A 21,173-nucleotide genomic window follows, 5' to 3' on the forward strand; every position below is an offset into this window, starting at 1 on the left:
ATGATGCTGCACAGGCCATGAGAGGATGCTTGGAGCCTGGTCCCACAGCAGGTGTTCATTGTTACCAATACCACAGCAAAATTCCCCGTTTGCTGCCCTGATATTTGTATCTTCCTTCACCTGAGCACCATCCCCTGAATCTCTCCCAGAAACCAGTGGCTGACCAGGAAAGCCTGGCCCAGTCAGGCCACCAAGTGAGAGACAGCAGATGGTTCATACTTACAAGAAGAGAATCCACTTGTTCATGCCCTCAATTTCATACAAACTCTCTGTCTCTGACCCTCCTTCATCCGATGGCATCATACCTAGGAGAGAATGACATTCCAGGCTTTTCTAGGAGCCCTTGGGAGGAATATGTGGCAGGGAAGCTCTTGCAGGAGCACACCAGGAAAAGCTTCCCCATCAGAAATGAACTCAAGCAATGCCATTCCAGCAAGCCAGCAATTAAATTTCGGGCAGAAGGCTTTGAGGGTCAGGTGGAAGAGGTGTTTTGTCTGTCCCTCTGTTTCCCAAGGATCCTTTCATACATGGATTGCTCAGCCTGAAGCAGCAGAAGTACTTTCAGCAGGCAGGGTGGCATGGCAGACAATGCAGCTCTGTGGTGGAGCTCCCCAGGCCTTGCTGAGCCTTCAGTAGATGTCTGTATATCCACCTCCTTTCCTGAGCCACTTCTAATCCCTTGAAATCATCAAGTGATGCAAGAAATTCATGCAATTGTTAGTGTGTGAGCTCATGACCCTGCACACCAAGGGCACACACTCCTCATGCTCCTCATGGCCATTTCAAGTGCCCCTTGCCAAGGGAGACTCAGGCCTTGCTCATAGTCTGCAAATATTAATACAGCAGTTGAGGTGGACTTTTATCATCAGGGCCAAGTTATTGCCAGTTCAGTTCAGATTCAACAAAATTATTCAGGAAATAAAAAAAAAGAAAGATGAAGGCAACTGTTCTGCAGAAGTCAAAGCTTTTTGTTTCATGGGGTTTCAAGCAAAACAAGTCTTTGTGACTTCTCCAAAAGTTTCCACCTTGCCTCCCAAGGATGTCAGTGTTAGGAACTTGACCAAGCAGAGCTGGTACCTTGTCCCCTGGCCCGATCACTGTCCATGACCTCTGCGTGGGTGATCCAGTCCATGTAGCCCTTCAGATCCTCCTCCAGCTGCTGCTTCTCCCGCAGCTTCTGGAACGTGCCCCGTGACTTGGCCTTCTCACGCTCCTTGGTGAACTCTCTGGGACAAGGGAAGCAGCAGAGTGAGGCTCAGGAACCCCATGAAGGTCAGGTACCCCAGCTCTGTGCCAGGCCAGGCCTTGGAGAAAGCTGAAATCCTGACATGCCCTGCCAGCAGCGCTGCCACGAGACTGCTCCAGGGACTTGGCTCTTTCCTGGCTCTGCTCTACAAGGCAAGATCATGGGAATCCATCATCCAATGCCTGATGGCAGGCACAGTTCCTTCCCCACCTCGCTGAAGGTGCTGCAGTTGGACAGACTGCCTGACACCAGATGTTGGAGGCTGGGACAGTTCCCAAGCCATGACAACGATCAGAATGGGGTCTCACCCATGTGGGAGGCAGAAACCTGCCCCAGGCTCTCCATGTGGGGAAGGTGAGCTCATCACATGGCAGGTAAACAGGACACTCTTTTCACAGTAACATGGAAAGGGCAGGTCTGCCAGTGTCCTTGCCCACTCTTCTCATTCTGCTTCAATTAATTTCTTTTCTCTCCTGCCATCTGGCAGGACTGTAGAGCTGCTGCCCAGCCATGCTGGTGTTGCCATGTTTTAGTAATAGATCTCAGACCTATTACAACAATTGTCCTGATCTGAAGCATAATTTAGCTATATTTGAAAAAATATTTCACAACCTTTGCTGTGCCTACAACTTAGTCCAGGAGCAGATGACTCTAGTCCAGCTCGTCCTGCTGTTACAGCTATCACCACTCAGGAGTCAGGTTCTTGTGGTCTTTCTTGTGCTTTTAAACTTGTTTTATTTAAATTAATATCCAATTTGTTTTAACATTGCAGTTGTATGGTGCTTGCCATAGAAGAGGACTAACAAATTCAAGTAATTAGGGTATAACTAACCCTGTGAACTAATAGAGAAAATGAGTGTGATCCACTTGCACATGCAGGATTGAAACACATAGAACAGACCTTAACACTACCAGACTTGAGGAGAAAAGCCCCCCTTACTCTCAAGGACAACACACACTTCCCAGAAACAAAAGTGGGATGGTGGCAGTCACACAGCAAGGCATGGTAGGCTGAGTATCAGATCTCAGGTATTTAATTGTACTACTGAGGGTATTAGCACTAATTCAATTTGGTCTACAATCATTATAACAGACTGATGACAGCTCATTGGTGTACTTGGAAGACAGCTGAAGCATTAATTAGACTAACAATCATTCTCTTGGATCCCTTGCACTCATAGAAAAGATGCTCCTCTTAGGCTGGCCATGAGAAAATCATGTGTGTTCCCAGCAGGATGGCAGCTGGGGATACAGACCCACAGCCATGGGGTGGTGGCTCCTCCCTGCTCAGCTTCCTCTTTGCTGTGTGTGCTGGCAGAACACACCACAACCCCCAAACCATGTGCTGGGCTTGCTGACAGCTGCTTGTGTGACAGGGAAAAGATTCCTGTGTTGAGAGCTGAGCTAAAACCTCAGTCATGGACACCAACAGAAAAAGTAACTCATGGCTCAGGTTTTCTAAGCATGCAAAAATAAACAAGGGCGAGGAATGAGGGTGGAAAAGGAACAGAATTTTTCCAGGCTTTTTCTTGTATCGTTCAAACCAGTTAAAACTCCTCTGCTGGAAGAGAAAATATAGGATGGGACTTACCCACTGAGGACCCCCAGCACCAAGTTGAGCACAAAGAAGGAGCCAAGCAAGATAAGGCTGACAAAGTAGATCCAGGGCCATTCATTCCCCATGGCATCATTTACCTGGCAACAAGGAGAGATGCAGGTGAAGCATTCTGAAGGCACTTTCTGCTGTCTCCCCTTAGGGCCCCTCAACAGCCTCTGTGAACTTTGTTCCCTCCAAAGGGAGTGCTTGGGATGGGTGGCACATAAACCTGGGTCTGAGCCCTGGCTGCTTACAACTCTGAATCTGGGTTTAGCAGAGGTAGAGCCAGACTCAAACATTAGGGGAGCAGATTTAAACATCATCCCCAAGCCCAAGACTCAGCACAGCACTTTCCCAAGGAAAGCAAAACATGGGGCTTTGCTGGAGGGGCACCCACCAGTCTTTGCTGTGCCTGGCCCACCCTCTGCACAAAGGTGGCACCTGCAGCACTGTCAAGTCTACCTGAAGAGCAAGGAGAGTTTAGGCAGTGCCTACAGGGATGCAGAGACATGCCTGGTGTGTTTTGGGATGTGCATCACAGTAAGAAGGTTGGTGGGGCAGGTTGTCTTTCACTGGTCCTGTGTCCAGCAGAGCGTTCCCTGCCCTGAGGCAAGACCAGCGTCACTTCGGCCAAGCTGGGCACCAAGCCCAAGTGCTGGAGCCTACCCAGTAGAGGACTTCAGTCCAGCCCTCCATGGTGATGCACTGGTAGACAGTCAGCATGGCAAAGCCGAAGTTGTCGAAGTGGGTGATGCCGTTGTTGGGCCCGGGCCAGCCGCCGCGGCACTCGGTGCCGTTCAGGGTGCAGTGTCGCCCGTGGCCGGAGGTGGTGCAGGGGGCTGGCTTCTCTGAGCCCACCGTGGCAATCACATCTGAGGGGCAAAGCCACGGTGTCAGCAGCAGGTCAGCCCAAACTGAGCAGCCCACACCCCCCTGCCTTCAGCAGAAGCCTCCCAAAAGGGGCCCCTTCCACCAGCCCCTCACACCAGCTGTGTGCTGTATCACAGATTCATAGAATGGATTGGGTTGGAAAAGACCTCCGAGATCATCAAGTCCAACCCTTGGGCCAACTCCACTCCCTTTGCCAGATCATGGCACTCAGTGCCACGGCCAAGCTCAGCTGAAAAACCTCCAGGGATGGGGAATCTACCCCCTCTCTGGGCAGCCCATTCCAATCCCTGAGCACTCTCTCTGCAAAGAATTTCTACCTGATCTCCAACTTCAATTTCCCCTGGCAGAGCTTGAGCCCATCGTGCCCCCTTGTCCTATTGCTGAGTGCCTGGGAGAAGAGACCAACTCCCACCTGGCCAGAACTTCCCTTCAGGGAGTTCCATACAGTGCTGAGGTCACCTCTGAGCCTCCTCTTCTCCAGGCTAAACACCCCCAGCTCCCTCAGCCTCTCCCCACAGCACTTGTGCTTCAGTCCCTTCTCCAGCCTCGTTGCTCTTCTCTGGCCCCGCTCCAGCCCCTCAATCTCTTTCCTGAACTGAGGGGCCCAGAACTGAACACAACACTCAAGGTGTGGCCTCCCCAAGGCAGAGTCCAGGGGAAGGGTCACTGCCCTGGGCCTGCTGGCCACGCAGGCACCCCCTCAGTGCCACCCCTCTGCCAGGGCTGATGCTGGCAGGACCCTCTTTCTGCTCAGCACAGAACCACTGTGGTCTCACAGCAGCCACAGGGAGACATCCCTGCCCCATTCCCGTGCTGACTCAGCTCCACCTGTTCCGAGGTAGTAGCAGGTCTTGTGCATCCTGCCCTTGAAGAGCTCCTGCCCGACGATGGCATAGATGATGATCATGAAGAGGACCAGCAAGGCGATGTGGAGCAGGGGCACCATAGCCTTGATGATGGAGTTCAGGACCACCTGAAGGCCTGCACCAAGCAGAAGGGAGAGGAGGTCAACCACTTCCTAAACAGCTTTGGGTGCACCTTGCATTCCTGCCAGTCCCACTGACAAGCAGCCTTTGAAATGTGCCATGCCAAGGGAAGAACAGCATTGGAGGGGGGGGGACTGAAACCTCTGAAGGAAGAAATCCTTTCTCTACCCACCATACAAGCGTGTGGAAGAGCTCAGCAGAGCCAGGCAGTGCCAGAGGCTGCTTCATGCCCCTCCATTTGTTCTGCTGCTCTCATCCAGGCTGTATTCACATGAGTTATGGGAGAAGGAGATCCCTGTTCTGACAAACTAGAGGGAGGTCCTGGCCCCTTTCACACTGGCCATCCAGAGGTGCTGAGCCAGCTGGATGTGTGCCAACCTGCAGATCCCCAGGGTTGGCAACTGCCAGCTGTAGGGATGTGGTAGTTTTAGATTAGAGGGGACAAGCATCACCTGATTTAACCAAAAAGAAATATTTCACACCAGATGATGCAAAACTGAGATATAAATACAGCAGAGTAAGAGGAGTTTCTCAGTTCCTTAACTGCTTCTCATCTGTGAAGGACACACTGTGCCATCCCAGGAGTACCAGGCCCAGCACCAGCTTACCACCTAATCTTAGGGAAGTAAAATGTTTAGTCTTTCTCTCTGCTTGAGCCTGTCCCTCAGGGGATTGAGTTCTCTGGAGCGATTTGCAGCTAAAATGGTGAGATTTGTGTTCAATGGGGAGTGGGGAGTTATTTTTTGTTATTTCTAACTTTTGTAATTGTGTGTTATATTGTAGTATTCTTTTAATTTTCTTCTTTCTGTATAAATATATAAACCTATTTTGAGTTTCCAGGGGTTTTTTCCCTCCCTTTTCTTGGCAGGGGGAGAGAAGCTCTGACACTATATTGGTCAGTTGGCATTTTGCCAGCTCAACCAAAGACAAGGGACGAGCAAAAAATCCTTTGGCTCTTCTACAACTGCTTTGTGGCTTGATCCAGCAACAAGAAGAAGCCTATTCCATGGCTCCCCACCCTGGGCAGGGGTTCCATCCACCCACCAGCCCTTGCTGGTGGCAGGGCAGCCAGCACCCACTTGGCACTCCAGACACCAGGCGCAGGGGTCTCAGCACACGAAACGCTCGCAGGGCCTTCACATCAAAGCCGCCTTTTCCCCCTGAGGTCCCTCCCTGCTTCGCATTGACCTGCTCCAGGGTCATGGTGATGAGCCTGAAAGAGCCAGGGCACGGGGAGGGAAGGAGGAGAAGCAGAAGAAAGGGCAGGGAAAAAGAGTATGAGAATAGAAACTAAGAAGTCTGAGCTAAGGATTTAGAGTTCTGCAGGCAGAAAAGCAAGGGCAGGACTGCTCAGCCTCACCCAGGGAGCAGCACTTGGCCCAATCCAGCTCCCGGGCACAGCTCCACTGCTGAGGGGTGCAACAAACCCTGGAGGACTCCACACCACCCCCATTCTCCAGAGCAAGGAGACCAAAGAGGCATGAAGGAGTCAGGTGAAGAAACAGGAGTTAGGGAGGATTCCAGTGGATGTCAGGGGAGGAAAAGAGGATCCATGGGAGAAGGCCATGAACTGAGTCAAGGAGTTGCCCTCTGCTGTCACTCGGAAACCTGATGACCCTGCTGGGCTGTGGAACAGGCCTGGCACAAGCACAAGAGCAGCAGTTTTCCATCCTTCCCTTACCCTAGAGTAATGATGGAGAAGTCAAGCACGTTCCAGCCATTCCGGAGATAGGCATCCGTGTGGAAGAGGAAGCCATAGGCAATGATCTTGAGCATGGCCTCAATGGCAAAGAAGATCAGGAAGGCATATTCAATCTTCTCCTGGGGGTGCAGAGGCAAGCAGGAGAGGATGCTCTGTTAGAGCAGACTGGCACCTCCCCTGGTATCCCCACCATGCATGGCCACCCCCAGCATGACTCTGGATCAGTCCCTCTGCCAACCCATCTGTGATCCCCCATGCACACCAAGCAGCACTGTGGCTGCCCTGGACAGGAGGGGCACCATGCTGCCTCACCACATGCCACTGTCTGGCCTGCAGCATGACCCCCTCACCCACTTCAATGGCCCCCTGCCAGGACCCTGCCCCGCAGCGATGGGTACCCATTCTTACAAACTGCTCCAGCAAAGCCACCGTTTCCCAACCCAGCACCCAAAGGTGCCTGGCCCAGGGCACTGCTCCTCTCTGGCTCTCCTCCCTGCTGCCCACCCTCCCATTCCACCACAACCTTCCTCCTGCAGGCAGCACTGACACCTTCTCTTCATCCTCTCCAGATGAGGGCTTGCTGGGTCTGTCCTGGAGGACCTCACAGAGTCACCATGAGACAAGCCAGCCCGTGTGCCTGGGATGCTAAGGAAGCTCCAAGGAAACTGAGGCCTTGGGTTTAAGACCTCCTGCCTAATGCCAGACATTTGCCTGGCAGAGTGAGCTGGGTCTGGGAACTCACTGGGCAGAGGTGCTGCATCCCCTCCCAGGCAGGACCTGGCACCAAGGGCTCAGCATGGCCCTGCAGACACAGAGCCAGGGCAGCTCATCTGTCCCTGGAGTGCAGCCAAGAGCTGCCTGCACCCATCTGGCTCTGCCCATCACTGCCATCACTGCCCTTGCTGCCAGTGGCCCTTCCAGACTGGGATTAAAAGCCCTCCAAAGCAGCCAGGTGGATAAAGTTATTTATATTTCTGATGTTCGCTGCTCTCTCTCTTCAGCCTACACCCCTCTGAAGGGCAAGGAGCACCCCTGCTTGGGCTCTCCAGGGAATTGTCCAGAGAAACTGTGGCTGCCCCATCCCTGGGAGTGTCCAAGGCCAGGTTGGACAGGGCTTGGAGCAACCTGGGCTGGTGGAAGGTGTCCCTGCCCATGGCAGGGGGTGGGATGAGGTGATCTTTAAAGTCCCTTCCAACTGAAACCATCCCATAATTTTATGATTATGTGAAAACCAGGTATTTCAGTGTTTGCAGCCTGTCAAACACCAATTGGAACTGCAGCAGGGGACCAACTGCCCTAAATTTGCCTTTTTTTTTCTCCACTGTCCATAAACAGAGGACAGGCAGCCAGTTCCCATGTAGACATCTGCATTTTCTGGGGTGAATCTCCCTGAAGAACCCACCTTGCTAAACACACTGGGAACCTGCTTGCTCCTGGAGCAAGTGAAAAACAGTGGAATTTGGAACTCATTGCTCATTCTAGAAACTCAAGTAAAAGCAAAAATAAATGCTGTGAATTATTGAGGAAGTCAAAAAATCAAAATAATTTCAGGTGATGGGAGCCTGGCTCAGCTCTCAGCTGGGTTTGCTCATACAAAGCCACCAGAACATGGTGACAAAGGGACACACACAAACAGGAATGAAAGAACAGCCTGGGGCTGCCAGGCTCTGGATACCAAGGGGTGTTGGCATGGCAACAGGCTGAAAAATCCCCCAATAGGGTACAGCATAAGTAATCTAATATACAATAAATAGAAATAGAAATAATTTAATTTATTCACAACATTTCTCAATCCTTTCCCACCTGCCTCACACTCATGGAAAAGGCTGTTGGTCCTTGGGCAGCATCAGCCCCCCTCTCATGCCACAGTGCCACACACTGCTGGGCTTCCCCCAGCTCTATCCTCAGTCACATTCCAAACCCTCTCCAAGCAGGAAACCCCCATCCCCATTGTCTTCATCTCTTGCTTCCCACTGTGAACCTGCCACAGCTTTTCTTTGCCTCTCCACCCCCTCACCTGAAGTTACTGCACCTTCCAAACCATGTTATGCCCCCTTGGCCAAGGAAGAAACCAAAACCAGTGTCCCTCAGTCCCCAGAGGTCAGGGAAGATGGTCAGACAGGCCAGGAGAATGAAGGAACACCCCAGGAATTAACCCTCCATGGGGATTCACCCTGAGGAGCCCCAAAACCAGCAGGAGAGAACATTTCATTAAAGAGGGGCATTTAGATGTTTTGGTTCAGTCACCAAACTCAGTCTCTCAATGGAAATCAATGTGGATTGAACCACAGTGGGGATCTGAAGAGTGGAAGGGGGTGGAAGACTAAAAATAGTGCAAACAATTGATTTGGATCCCATCAAAACAACATATTACAGGCAAACTGGAGTGACTAAGGAAAAAACAGAATAATGATTGGAAAGGAGTGACCTTACTGCTTAACAGAAATGGGTTTTTCCCCTTATAAATAAAAAGTAACAAAACTAAAACAGAATTTTGAAAGGCAAGGTCAGAAAATTTATTCCAAAAACGCTGAAACAAAACCATTTGAGCCTTTCTGTAACAGGATGTTTCCTCTTGGAAGTGTCACAACAAAAACAGAGGGAATTTTTTTCTTTTTATTGCCATCAGTTCCTTCCTCTACTTCACACCCCAATCTGCTGCCTCTGATCTCGACCCAGTAGTGGTTTCAGCCCCTCTGAAAGCCCATTTTGTGGTCACTTCTCACCCCCACTGCCTCCCTCTGACTCTGCAGCAGCTCTGGCTGGACCGGCACTGCCCACCTGCACCCCTGGGCAGCAGCAGGTGCCCTCAGGACAGGAATTGCCACCTTGCACCCACGTCACACCCAGCAACCAGCTCTGCAGAGCTGCAAAGAAGGGCCCTCGGCTGCCAGGGCAGCAGAAAGGGCTGTCCCTTACCAGGCTGGAGTTGGCAACGTTGGTGTCATCCTCAGGCATGGGCAGGTAAATGGCCAGAGCAACACAGTTGGCAAAGATGGTGAGGAGGATGATGATCTCGAAGGGTCTGAGAGGGAAGTGTTAAGGAGTGGAGACAGAAAAGCGAAAGCAGGTGCAGCCCTGCCTGGTCCTGCCCTGCCTGGGGGTGTGTGAAGAACCCACCTCCTGCTGGGGCAGAGCAGGCAGAGTAGGCAGAGCTCAGGCTCAGCACCCCCTCAGGTGCTGCAGGACTTGGGCACTCAGCACATGCAGGGCCACAGGACACATGGGGAGGGAGCACAAACAACAAGGCTGCAGTGGAGGAATAGCAAAGGGATGGGAGAGCTGGCAGCTTCCCCCTGCTCATCCTTCAGTAAATCATCCTGAAGGCTCAGGACCCTTTTGCATAATGACTGAGCCAAAGCAGCCCCCTCTGGAGCACCCTGGCCCTGGCTCCTTCTGCATTCAGCACCCAGGAGGGACACACTGCTGAGCAGCACCTGCTGCCCAGGTCCCACCTGGGCTGTGTGGTCCTGACTGGAAGGTATCTGAGGCCAGACAACTCAGCCAGGGTCTCCTCAGCAGAACATCCCCAGGTGTCCTTGCAGCCTCTCTGTGCCAGTGCAGGCAGCGCTCCTGTGACTGTGCCCAGGAGTGCCAGGGCCTGGCAGTGAACAGTGCTCAGCCTGAAGACTGTGCCACTCCCTTCAAGATAGAACTGTGCTGTTTGGGCCCTGTGACATCTCAGAACAAATGTGGTGACTTCCTTTTTTCCTAGAAAGACCCCAAGGATGGGCACTTGATCACTCCCAGGCTCCTGCTGCTGTCACTGCTCTGCTTGGACCACAGAAATCTCATGGTTTTGCCTTTCTGAAGCTCCCAAAGAGCTCAAACTCTGGCTCCAGGACCATATTCCCAGCCAGACTCTCACTCCAGGGACACCCACTCTGTTTTTGCCCCCACAGCATCCTTCCCTGAGGCCTGCCCTGGGCTCTGGTGACCACACCACTGTCCCATCCAGCATCACAGGGCAAGGGACCCAGGGACCATTCTATCCATACCAGCCTGCTGAGCTGCCTGAGTGCTCTCAGGTGTGCCCTGGGCTCACTGCAGGCTTTTTTTCCTTTTCTGAGGCTTTCTATCCATCAACCTGTTGACACTCTAAAATCTAAAGTCAGATGGAAAAGCTGTTTCCCTTCATGTTCCAGGTAATGGGGCAGAGCCCAGGGGTTGGAAGGTTCCCCTCCTGCTTGGACAGGGTGAGATGAGCCCTCCTTGAAGGGGACCTCGATTGTAACTGGAGCTGGAATCTGCTTGCTGCTTATGACTCTGTGAGTCTGGCACTGTTATCAGGCAGAAATGCAGTGGGACAGATTTAACCAGAAAAGAGGCATACAGTGTCCCCAGGCACAGTGTCCCTGCCTCCTGCCACTGAGCCAGAGCCTCAGCATCCTCCTCATCGACTTGTCCTGCAATCTCATCTCTTTCTCTCCAGCAGTCTCCCATCACAAAGCATCCAAGAGACCCCATATGTGCCTTGCTGCAGGAATTAGGCCTTCCTGCCTTGCAGCTCTGAGTTCCTCCAGACTCCTCACTCAGCTGCCTTGAAGTCCTCCTGGCTGCAAAATGACCTGAAATACCAGTGTGACACCACAGAGCCAGACCGTCCCAACAACTATCAGATTGCTGGACTAGCTGCTGTGCAGACAGTACCCATTAAGCTGCAGAACACCCAGATTCCCTTGTTCTAACAAACATATTTTTGAGATGTGAGCAAATTTCAGCATCAAAACCCCCTCTGCTTCAAGCCAGTCTGTCACCCACCCTTGTCTGAGTGCAGTGATATTCCCCATCCTACAACTGCCTGAAGAAGACCCTGTCCCACTGCTGTGGCTCAGCTTTGTGCCCCTGCCAGCAGCAGCTACACAGCAGCCATGGGAACAGGAACAGGAATGCACACTGCCACACTGCACCCAGAGGCCAGGTATGCCCAGAGAAGATGGTCACAGCTAATCTCCCCTTGGCAGCCTGCCTGGCCCTGCAGACCATGACAACCCCCAGGAACTGGAACGACCCTGGCACACCCTGAGCCCTGAGCGAGGGCAGCCAGGTGCATCTGGGTATAAATACAGCCAGGCTCTGCAGAAACCTGACTCCATGGATCACTTGTCCTGCACAGGTCAGAACCACCTGCACATGTCACCTTTCTGGTGGGGCACCCACCTCTACCCTCCCCATCCCCTTCCAGAGCACTGATAGGGGAGAGACCCCCACTGTGCTACACACTGGCTGTGGCATGTGCTGGCCCAGGGGGAGGAATGTGTTTGAACATGCTGGAAGATGTAAGTCCTATTTCCAGCTCTTCCCCTGCCCCTTGGGAGGACACATAAGTTTCTTCCCTACTCAATGCCTATTTAAGACACAGGCACAGTTCCCTTCCATGTGCTTGTAGAAAAACCCAGTTCTTTTCCTAGAGAAACAGAAAATGAGAATTCCCCAATTTTGGCTCTGCTCCCACTCCTTTGAAGGACAGAGAGTCCCTTGGCAGCAGAGGAATGAGGGCTCAAACCCCAGCACCACCAGAGCTGTGGGCATGTCCTCATGCCCGCCAACCACTCCCTGAGCATGTTTTTGGTGTGCCCATGGCACTGTGTGCACAGCAAAACAGCCAACCTAAGATGACCAAGCCACCTCCAAGAGAAGTAAAGCCTGGCCAGGGCTGGGATCACCCCACCAAGGCCAGGAACACACAGATAAAGCTCAGCAACTGAAATGAGAAAATTGTAGTGGAAGAACTTGATTCCATTCTCCAGAGTCCATCATTTTTCTTGAGTCCAAATGTATTGCTGGAACCAAAGTGAAATGTTCCATCTCCCATTCTCTTCCCTTACATAAAATATAGGTGAACAAAGCACAAGTTCCTGGATGCATGGCAGAACTAGGACATTTTGGTATTTCTGAGCCACAGCGCTCCAGTGAAAAGATCAAAAAGCAACACCCAAACCTCATCCCTGTATTAAGTCAAAGGCACATAGACAGACTATTCCTCTGAGCAGTATCACCCACAAAAGCCTTCACTTTGACAGGAGTGCCAAGGAGGGGTGGAAAAGGAAGCTGAGAGGGCAACAGTGTCAAGCAAGGATTCAGGGATGTAGCCAGCCCCCCCTACCAGTGCAGGACACAGCTGTGGGGCCAGGCAAGCAGTGACACACACACAGAGCCATCACAAGCAACCCACCCCAGACCTCTCTCCCTGAGTGACCTGTTGTTCCCAGCTCCATCCTCAGCTCCAGAGCCCTGACCCCATTCCCACCCCAGGACGGGCACTGTGCCCCCTCCTCACACACCAAACCCCCTCCCCTTCTCAGTGAGCTGACCCGTTTCTCCCCAGCCCACAGCATGTTCACTGCCACAAGTCCCTTCTCCCCAGGCTGTCCCTGCCTGTCCCTGTACCACCCTACCAAAGGTCCCCATGGCCTTACCTGCTCCTCAGCCCCAGCTTTCCCCATCAGCCTATTCATGCTCCAGCTTGCACTTCCATGATGTTGCCTTTGCCAAAGCAACCCACCAGGGCTCCCTGAATACCTCACTGCCTTTTACACACCTGATGAGACACCCAGCACAGGTTTGAAGCAGGCTGACAGCCCTCCTTGCCCCCCAGCACACATGCCCAGCACCCTTCTCACAGGCACAGCCACACATGCTCCCAAGTGCCTGCAGCCAGAGGATACTTCCACTCCACGATGCTGATGCAAGCCTTCCTCAGAGGGTTCTCCAGGGTCAAGCAAAACAGAGCCCTGGGTGGCCGAGGGGCTACTGGTGGCACTGGCTTCTTGGACTTCTCCTTCTGTTGCCTCTTCTTCACGTCATCCTGGGGAGAAGCAGGCTCCATGGTGTTGCTCCCCCGGCTGCTTCTCTCCCTCCTGCCCTGTGGCCAAGCTCCTCTTCCTCAGGTCCCAGTCAGCTGGAGCTCCTCTGGGCCTCCTCTGTCTCCTCAGGGGAGGTGGTGGGGGAGTGGGGGCTGGAGCTGCACTCGCATGTACAAACACACAAAGCAGGAGTTTAAATTTAGCTGCTGGCCTGGCTCTGGGTGCTGTCCCAGCTCCTGAGGCAGCAGAAGGGCCCCTGCAGCTGTTGCACATGGGGAGCTGGGCGAGTGCTTGGCGTGCCACTGCCTGGGCTGGGGGTGGGCCAGACTGCCCAGTGCTGGGCATGCTGTCTCCCAAAGAGAGGAGCCTGTGAACCAGGTCAGCTCTCTGCCCACTCCCCCTGGCCCTCCTGGCCTGCACTGGGAAGCTGGGCTGCCTGGGGCAACATACATTTACTGAATGGCATTATATTATTCAGGGTGAGATGGAGTTCTGGCCAGTTTGCCCCCCAGTCTGATCAGGGTTTCACCTTCACTTGGTGCACGCTGCTCACCTGAGCTCCCAACCATGTGATCACAGGGCTGCAGGGACTTTGGGGCTGGGTCCATTTCACTGGCCAGAGACCCCAGTTTCAGAGCTCTGTGGAACCATGGTAAGACCAAAAAGTGCTCTGGCTTGTATTTCTGGAGGTGCAGAGGAAACCCTGGGCTGACACCAGTCACTCAAACAACCCCTTGCTCAGCCTTACAGAGGCAAGTCCTGCATGCAGGGTATGGAGGATGCCTGGGGATACAGAAACCCAACAAGTCTGGGCTGGATTGTGTCCTGGCAAGTCCAGCTGGGCTTGGGAAAGGCCAACTGACTAAATGCTAATGAATAGGTACAGTAACTTCTGAGCTGAGGCAAGGAGAGAGGTGAGTTACCAGCACCTTTCACAGCAGAGGGCTGAGGCACCAGGAAGTGTTCCTGGGGGTTTTCCTGGGGTTTCCTAAACTGCCAGGAAAATAACTGCAGTGATTTGATTACTCACAGTAATGTCCCACAGTAAATGGTATCCCTGCCCTACAGATGTTACAGCTGCTGTGACAGACCAGCTGTGCCCCACCCGACCCTGTGCATCCCAAGGTGCTGCTCACCCATGGCATGATCCTGCCTTGCTCACAGCTTGCTCTCCCTTGCTTTGCCATTCCACTGGGGAGGGAAATGCCCTGGCAGGTGTGCCGAGGGCCAGGAGGGAGTGACCAGAGAGCAAACCAATTGGTGCCCACAGTATGGGAGATGTCACGGGAGAGCAGCCCCTGGGGCAGCTGCTCCAGCCAGTGTTGATGCACTTTGGAGGAGGGTGTCCTCGGTTGTAAAGGGGTTCATAGAATCACTGAATGGTTTGGGTTGGAAGGAATCCTTAAGACCTTCTCGTCCCAAACCCCCTGCCACGGGTAGGGGTACCTTTCACTAGGGTTGATTAGCAACCTGCCCCCTCCGTTTGTGCAAAGTCAAATCATTTCTGCTGCGGGCTCCAGCCTCGTCTCCTTGTGAGGCAGGTCCAACGTGTTCCCACTTCTCACTTAGCCCTCGTTTCCTTCCCTAAACCCTGAGTGAGTTGGTTAAAACTTGGTTGTAATAACGCCAAGGTCATGGGTTCAGTCCCCTGTGTGGGCCATTGACTTAAGAGTTGGACTCGATGATCCTTGTGGGTCCCTTCCAACTCAGAACAGTCCGTGATTCTGTGAAAGGCAGGAGTCGAATTCCCGCTGCTGCCTGCGCAGGGACCGCCAGGGCGCGGGACCCACCTAGTGGGGATCTCCAGGAGGAACATCTGCCCTGGGATGCGCTGGGAAGTCGAGGAGGAGGAGGGGGCTGCGGGCAGGGACTGTGGAAGGGACCCCCGGGCTCTCTGATCTCGACTCCCCGAGCGGAGCCGCCCACAGGGCTGTGCTGGCACCCACCGACCCGGCACAGCTTCACAGCCCCGCGGCAGCCTCTGCCCGACGGAGCCCATCCTACCTGCCCGGCAGGGAGAGGCTCCTTCCTCGTGAAGCCTCTTCACAGCCATCCATCCTCCTCTTCCTCGCACGCTTCCTGAGCCTTCTTGTCCCCGCTCCATCACGGCACGCGCATGGCCTTGAGAAGGGTCCCAAAGGCAGCGGGGCTGTGATGGGGGGGTCTGACTCCCCCGGGGTCATCTCCGGCTGCCGAGCCGAGACAAGCCAAAAACTGCGTTCGTCTCTCCCCGTTCCGCTCCGCCGCTCGTCCCGCCCCGCTGCCGGCCACACTCCCGCCCCTCTCCTCGCTCCGCGGCGGCTCCTTCCCCACCCTCGCTCATGGCCCGCTCATGCTCCTCTCCCTGCCCCGCTCCCGGCTCCCTCCTCCCCCGACGTCTGCCTACTGCCCCTCCCGCCCGTTCCCATCCCTCTCTCCGCCCCACTCCCGGCTCCATCCCTGCCCCTCTCCCGCCTCCTCTCCCGCCTCTTCTCCCTCTTCCTCTCCCTCCTCTCTCCACTCCCGCCCCTCTCCCTCCTCCTCTCCCTCCCCTCTCCCCTCTCCACTCCCGCCCCTCTCCCTCCTCCTCTCCCTCCTCTCTCCCTCCCCTCTCCACTCTCCACTCCCGCCCCTCTCCCGCCTCCTCTCCCTCCTCTCCGTCCTCTCTCCCACCCCATTCCCGTTATCCTGAGCCCAGAGAGGCATCCCGCACTGAGGGCGATGCTGGTACAGGCACTGCAGTCCAGAAGAACTCCAAGGGCTTCCCTCCTCCCTCAGGACCCTTCTTGATAGGGTTGAAAAATGATTGGCTTTAGTCACCTGTCAGTTGGATATGACAGAAGGAAACTGGCACAGGTTGCCCAGAGAAGCTGTGATTGCCCCATCCCTGGAAGTGTCCAAGGCCAGGTTGGACAGGGCTTGGAGCAACCTGGTCTACTGAAAGGTATCCCTGCCCATGGCAGAGGGTTGGGCCTTTTAAGGTCCCTTCCTATCCAAAATATTCTGTGATTTTAAGTTTCCATCCTGGCCATAACCCAAATTGGGAACAATGGTACAGTTCCACCTGGACTGCAACTCAGGTGAATAATTTACCAGGGCTAACATGGGTAACTGCTTATTCTTTGTTCCCCACTTTGGTCAGGCACCTGAAACTCCTGTTATGATGAGTGTCATTCTCACCTTTACCATCCCTGGTACAGTCAGGGAAGCTTCACCACCCAACTGGTACAGTCAGGGCTCATGATGAGCTCCTGAGATGAAGAGAAGGAGGGCATGGGGGGCTGCACCACCACACCTGGGCACCTGTGCTCAGCCTTGCTCCTGCTGGGACCTGAGGCTGTAGGGCTGCAGCAGGAGTCAGGAGATCTTCATTTGCTGTGTGTTACTTCCACAATCCCTGCTCTGTTCTGGTTGAGTATGGCCCTTGGAGATGCTTGCATGGACTTAATATTTAGGTAGACAGAAAACACCCCTTTACCAGGGTTGAGCCCACAGGCCAAAATCCCATATAAGAAGGTTGGCTCAAATCCCACAATAGATGAAACACCTGCACAGGAGACAGTGACAAGGTGAGGCTCTGACTCAAGGATTTTTTGAGTTTTCTCAAACCTTTCATGGACATCAGTATGTAAAATATCTCTGTCCTCAGCTACTTGATGAAAGAAGGAAGTTTTCTGAGTTATGGGGAGGGAAAGAGCCACTGCCTGCCCTATACCTGGGACAAGGATCTTCTGGCAAGGCTACTTTGAGAATTTTTTTTTTTAAGATTCAGCCATCTAAACAAACTTTCATAATTGGTTTACACATTCACACAAGACAAGAGTTTAAGCATCCCTTTATTGCATAAACATCAAAGCAGTCACTGCTCCCCAAGCAGCAGCAGAAAGCACATGAAGGCAAACATGGTTTCAGTGTTGAAACCTTCCATTTGTGTACAATTTCTAGATTCAACCTTCATCTGGAACAAAGACTCATGAACTAAATGGCAAAACATTTCTTTCCCAACAGGCTTTCCAACCCATAGGGTCCTCACAGAGACGCTGCCTGCACTCTGGGCTGTGCTTGATCAGCTTCCTCAAAGGATAAGAAAAGCCACATTCCCCCAGACCAGATGTCCACAGGTTTCAGTTCCCTATCCCTCACACCAGCCAGGAGCAGATGCTCAGATAAATGTAAGGAACAAGGTCATGTTTCAGCATTAATTTTTGTATTTTCTCACTTCAGGCACTCCAATAAGAAAGGGCAAAAACATGAAGGAAGGGGAGGGAGGATGGAAGGAAGGGAGGGATGAAGGAGAATAGAGAAAGATACAAAAAGAAACACTAAATGTTGCTAAGCCCTGTTAGGGCAACGGAATCTAGAGATGGGTTATGCAAGTAAGTGGCTGAAAGTGCACTTGTAGTGCCCTGCTGATAAACCTTGTTTGTATAAAGCCACCAGCTCTAAGTTCTCTATTTGCATTGCAGCAGTTCAAAGACTTCCCAGGGTTAGCATAGCCAGAACCTTCTGTACCTTAATAATGCTTTTAAGTCCCCACACCCACCCATTTCCCCAGATTCCTTTCCAAACACTCTCACTCTTCACCTCTGGCGATGCTGAGAAAACAATCGACGCTTGTGGAGCGATTTAGCAGCCCCTGACATAGGAACTCAGGTTTCTGCCCCTGCAGTTGTTTTTCCAGCCGTACCTGGAGAACAAATACAGCATGTGATTGGAGAATTGAATTGGTTTTAAGAACAGACTTGGTTAGTCTTTGGGAGTCTTGGGTAAAGAAAGCTGGGTATGAAAGACATGGATCAATGAAAATTCTGACAAGCTCAGTCTAAGGGAGCTGGGGGAAGAGAACAAAAAAGGAGATCTCTGGGAGAGGAGGAAAATTCAGGGAGTTAGGGCAGGTGCTCAGAGCCAGAACTCCTCACTTCTTTCAGCTCTAGAAGATCTGTGCTAGCCTTTACCCAAAAGAGCTTCTCACCCATTATCCCCCTCTCTGTACCACCCTCCTCCCCAGCCAGCAGTAGGATTTTCTTTTGTCTCCTCTGCCCACACTCCCACAGTGTGTCCTTACCAGGGAGTGAGGCCACGAGCCTCTTGGGCAATCTTCTTGGCACAGCGAATATCATCATCAAGGTTATCATCTTGAAGTTCTGTAGAGCAAGAAGAGAAGGTCAAAATGGAGGAAAGAGGGCCAGATAAAGAGCAGGAACAGATTGGCAGAATGAAAGGTGTTCATTGGGAAGGGAAGGTGGGACACTGAGAAGATGAGGAATAGAAGGACACATGGATAGAAACACCCAGAGTGGCTGCTGGGCAGGTGTCATGGACAGATCAGGTGCTTTCATGGAGTGGACAAAGAAAGGCTCTTTGTTCTGCCCCACCACTTACTTGAGCAGCTGATGTGACAAGCGTTCTTGGATCCAGAGGTCCTGCCATCGTTGCACCAGTACTTGCTGTTGATCTGAAAGATGCCGTAGTCCCTGCTCGGGCCATTGTTATTATAGGCTTTGGTGTTGTAGTCACTCTCATGTTTTATCAGGCACATCCCTACAGGAGGAAGAAACATCTTGGAGCAGAACATCAAGGTATGCTCAGGGTAAGCAAAAGGAAAGAAGGGAAAGGATTGAGGATGGATGAAGTGCTACAGAAGTAATTATACTGATGATATTGCAAGCTCGAGAATTGGGTGGGTAAATGCTTGGAAGGATAAAGCTCTGGATGGGTATTTGTTATGTAAACTATACAAGGAGGCAAAGGAAGGGAATGAGGAAGAGAGATGATGAAGTCAAAGGAATGGAGAGACAGAATAGTACTGCTGGAAGATCACAAAGTTGAGGGGGAGAAAGGTGGTACAGGCAGAGGTCCAATGGCAGCTCATTATACTCACAGTCAGCAACAGTTCTGCCCTGGAAGCCCTCAAAGCCATTCCTACGTAGGATCCTCACCATCTCACATCGGGGGATGATTCTTCCCTGGGTGCCTGGCAGAGCCAGAGCAAGGAAGGCAAGGAGAAAGCCGAGGGACAGCACTGAGTTCCTCATCATGCTGCCCAGACCAAGAGGTGCCAAAGCAACTTGAGCTCTCTGTCTGCCAGGACTGCCTTTTATTCCTGCTCCCAGGAGGAGGACCAGCTGGCTAAGCAAGCGTGACAGGGAAGTCTGGGAGGTGTCCTGACGGTAAAAAGCCAATAAGGAAGTGGGCCAAACTCCAAAACAAATTCCTGGAGGGTGACAGCACCTATTTCACTGGTCCTGCACAGCTGTGGCATTCCATGGACAATCCAGCAATCCTCAGTTTGGTATTATTCCAAGTATCCTGGATCAGAAGTTGTAGTTGCCTTGCGTGGGTGTCATGGTTTAACCCCAGTAGTCTGCTAAGTCACTCAATCTCTCCTGCCTGGTAGGATGGAGGACAGAATCAGAAGTGTAAAAGTGAGAAAACTCATGGGTTCATTGATGGGGAAAGCAAAAGCCATGCATGGAAGCAAAGCAGAATAAAGTTTTAACACCCTTCTTCCCATCAACAGGAAGATGTTCAGCCACCTCCAGGAAAGCAGTGGCTTGGGAAGACAAACACCACCACTCCAAATGTCCCCCTCCTTCATCCTTCCTCCCTCAGCTTTATACAGTGCCCATGAGGCCACGTGGTCTGGGCCAGTGGGGTCAGCAGTCCTGGCTGTGTCCTCCCTGTCCTGGTTTAGGATTGGATCCCCCAGTTTAGTATTCCTACTAAAAAGATCATGAGCTGCTCCCCTCCTTGCCCCCATAGGAGGCCCAAAAGGCAAAGATCATGAGTTGACATAAGAACAATTTACTGGAAACAGCAACAAGATCAGAAAACAAACAGTAGCACCAACAGTTTCATTCCTGAATTTTGGTGTGTTATGGTTTGAAACTTTTCAGCGACTTTTTTTTCCACACCAACACAGCCAAAGGGGCTGTGCAAGCTTTTATCAGGTAGATTTAAACATCAATATTCAATTGTTTTCTAGCTAGGATCTTACTGCTGTTAATGGCTTTCCCACTGAAGGGCTGGTGGCTTTTCCTACAGAAGTGGAACTCTTTTGTCTCTCCCACCTATGCCCTTGTCAGGAAGGGAAACCCCATTCCCTGTGCGACCTTAGCTGGGGCACCAGTCCCTAAAGGAGGGCTCTGAGAGAGGAGCAGAGGCAAATAAAGGGCTGGCAGTCTGGCTTGAGGTGGCTTTTGTCACTCTGGGGCCGGGGCTGCTGAGCTGCCACGCGGTGCCACCGGCAGCAGTTCTGTCTCGCCTTGGATTGCCATGCCCAGCTCAGCAATCCAATGGAATTGCCGCCTGCCCCCTCCTGTGCCTACTGCTCACAGTGCCACCGTAAAGCAGCAGAAACAAACTTAAGACCAGTTTGTAGGTGTTAAAAAGCAGGCGCTCTTCTTTCACCAGCGCTGGACATTTGGAGGATAGCTCCTCTAATCGAAGGTGCCAAGTGATGGGTGGACAGGGCTTTTTATACACATACTGTTTCATATTCATTAGTACTCCCACTTAATACATATTCATTAGTTGCTTTGGAAGTCCTTCTTTAGTCCTGCTGGGTCTTCTTCACGGTCTTGACCTCCATTTTTGAGCAGGCACAGCGTCATTTTGTTCCACCACCAAAACCTGTAACGTTTGTTCTTTATTTCCTGGGGGTACACAGAGTTTACCTTCCATCCTGTTTGACTGAGTGACATCCATATCTAATTCTCCAGGACTTCTCTAAGATTACATCGTTCCTTACTTTGCCATTCTGGGATGCTGGGAGTAAAGTTGCTGTTTCTCCTGCGTGGGGTGATAGCCCTGATAACCTCTTGATGGGTTAAGGAAAACCCCTGGTGAGGTGCTCTCAGATTACCATTGTCAGACCATAATGGGTTACACAAGAAAGGACAAAGAGACGACAGCGGCTTCCCGAAATTGCCTAAGACAGGCTGATAGGATTACTGAAGAATAGAGT

General features: G+C 52.3%; 2 protein-coding genes across 2 annotated transcripts in view; both read right to left on the reverse strand.

Annotated features, from left to right (window-relative positions):
• CACNA1S (calcium voltage-gated channel subunit alpha1 S) overlaps window positions 1–13,270 on the reverse strand; it is a 37,786-nt gene extending 24,516 nt beyond the window's left edge. The window contains exons 1-9 of the mRNA XM_071578858.1: window positions 13,091–13,270; window positions 9,342–9,447; window positions 6,402–6,541; window positions 5,800–5,933; window positions 4,563–4,715; window positions 3,510–3,715; window positions 2,838–2,941; window positions 1,078–1,226; window positions 224–305 (exon numbers count right to left, since the gene is read on the reverse strand). Coding sequence (XP_071434959.1) covers window positions 224–305; window positions 1,078–1,226; window positions 2,838–2,941; window positions 3,510–3,715; window positions 4,563–4,715; window positions 5,800–5,933; window positions 6,402–6,541; window positions 9,342–9,447; window positions 13,091–13,251 — 1,235 coding nt within the window. The 5' untranslated portion in view covers window positions 13,252–13,270. The remainder of the gene's footprint in view (window positions 1–223; window positions 306–1,077; window positions 1,227–2,837; window positions 2,942–3,509; window positions 3,716–4,562; window positions 4,716–5,799; window positions 5,934–6,401; window positions 6,542–9,341; window positions 9,448–13,090) is intronic.
• Window positions 13,271–17,025: 3,755 nt separating this feature from the next.
• LYZ (lysozyme) lies at window positions 17,026–19,298 on the reverse strand. The gene is made up of 4 exons (XM_071578901.1): window positions 19,089–19,298; window positions 18,590–18,748; window positions 18,273–18,351; window positions 17,026–17,894 (listed from the first exon to the last, which is right to left on the reverse strand). The coding sequence occupies exons 1-4, from the start codon at window positions 19,243–19,245 to the stop codon at window positions 17,834–17,836; spliced, it is 456 nt and encodes a 151-aa protein (XP_071435002.1). The 5' UTR covers window positions 19,246–19,298; the 3' UTR covers window positions 17,026–17,833.
• Window positions 19,299–21,173: the final 1,875 nt, after the last annotated feature.

The sequence above is a fragment of the Pithys albifrons genome, chromosome 28, assembly GCF_047495875.1.
Source record: "Pithys albifrons albifrons isolate INPA30051 chromosome 28, PitAlb_v1, whole genome shotgun sequence".
Classification (NCBI taxonomy): Eukaryota; Metazoa; Chordata; class Aves; order Passeriformes; family Thamnophilidae; genus Pithys; species Pithys albifrons.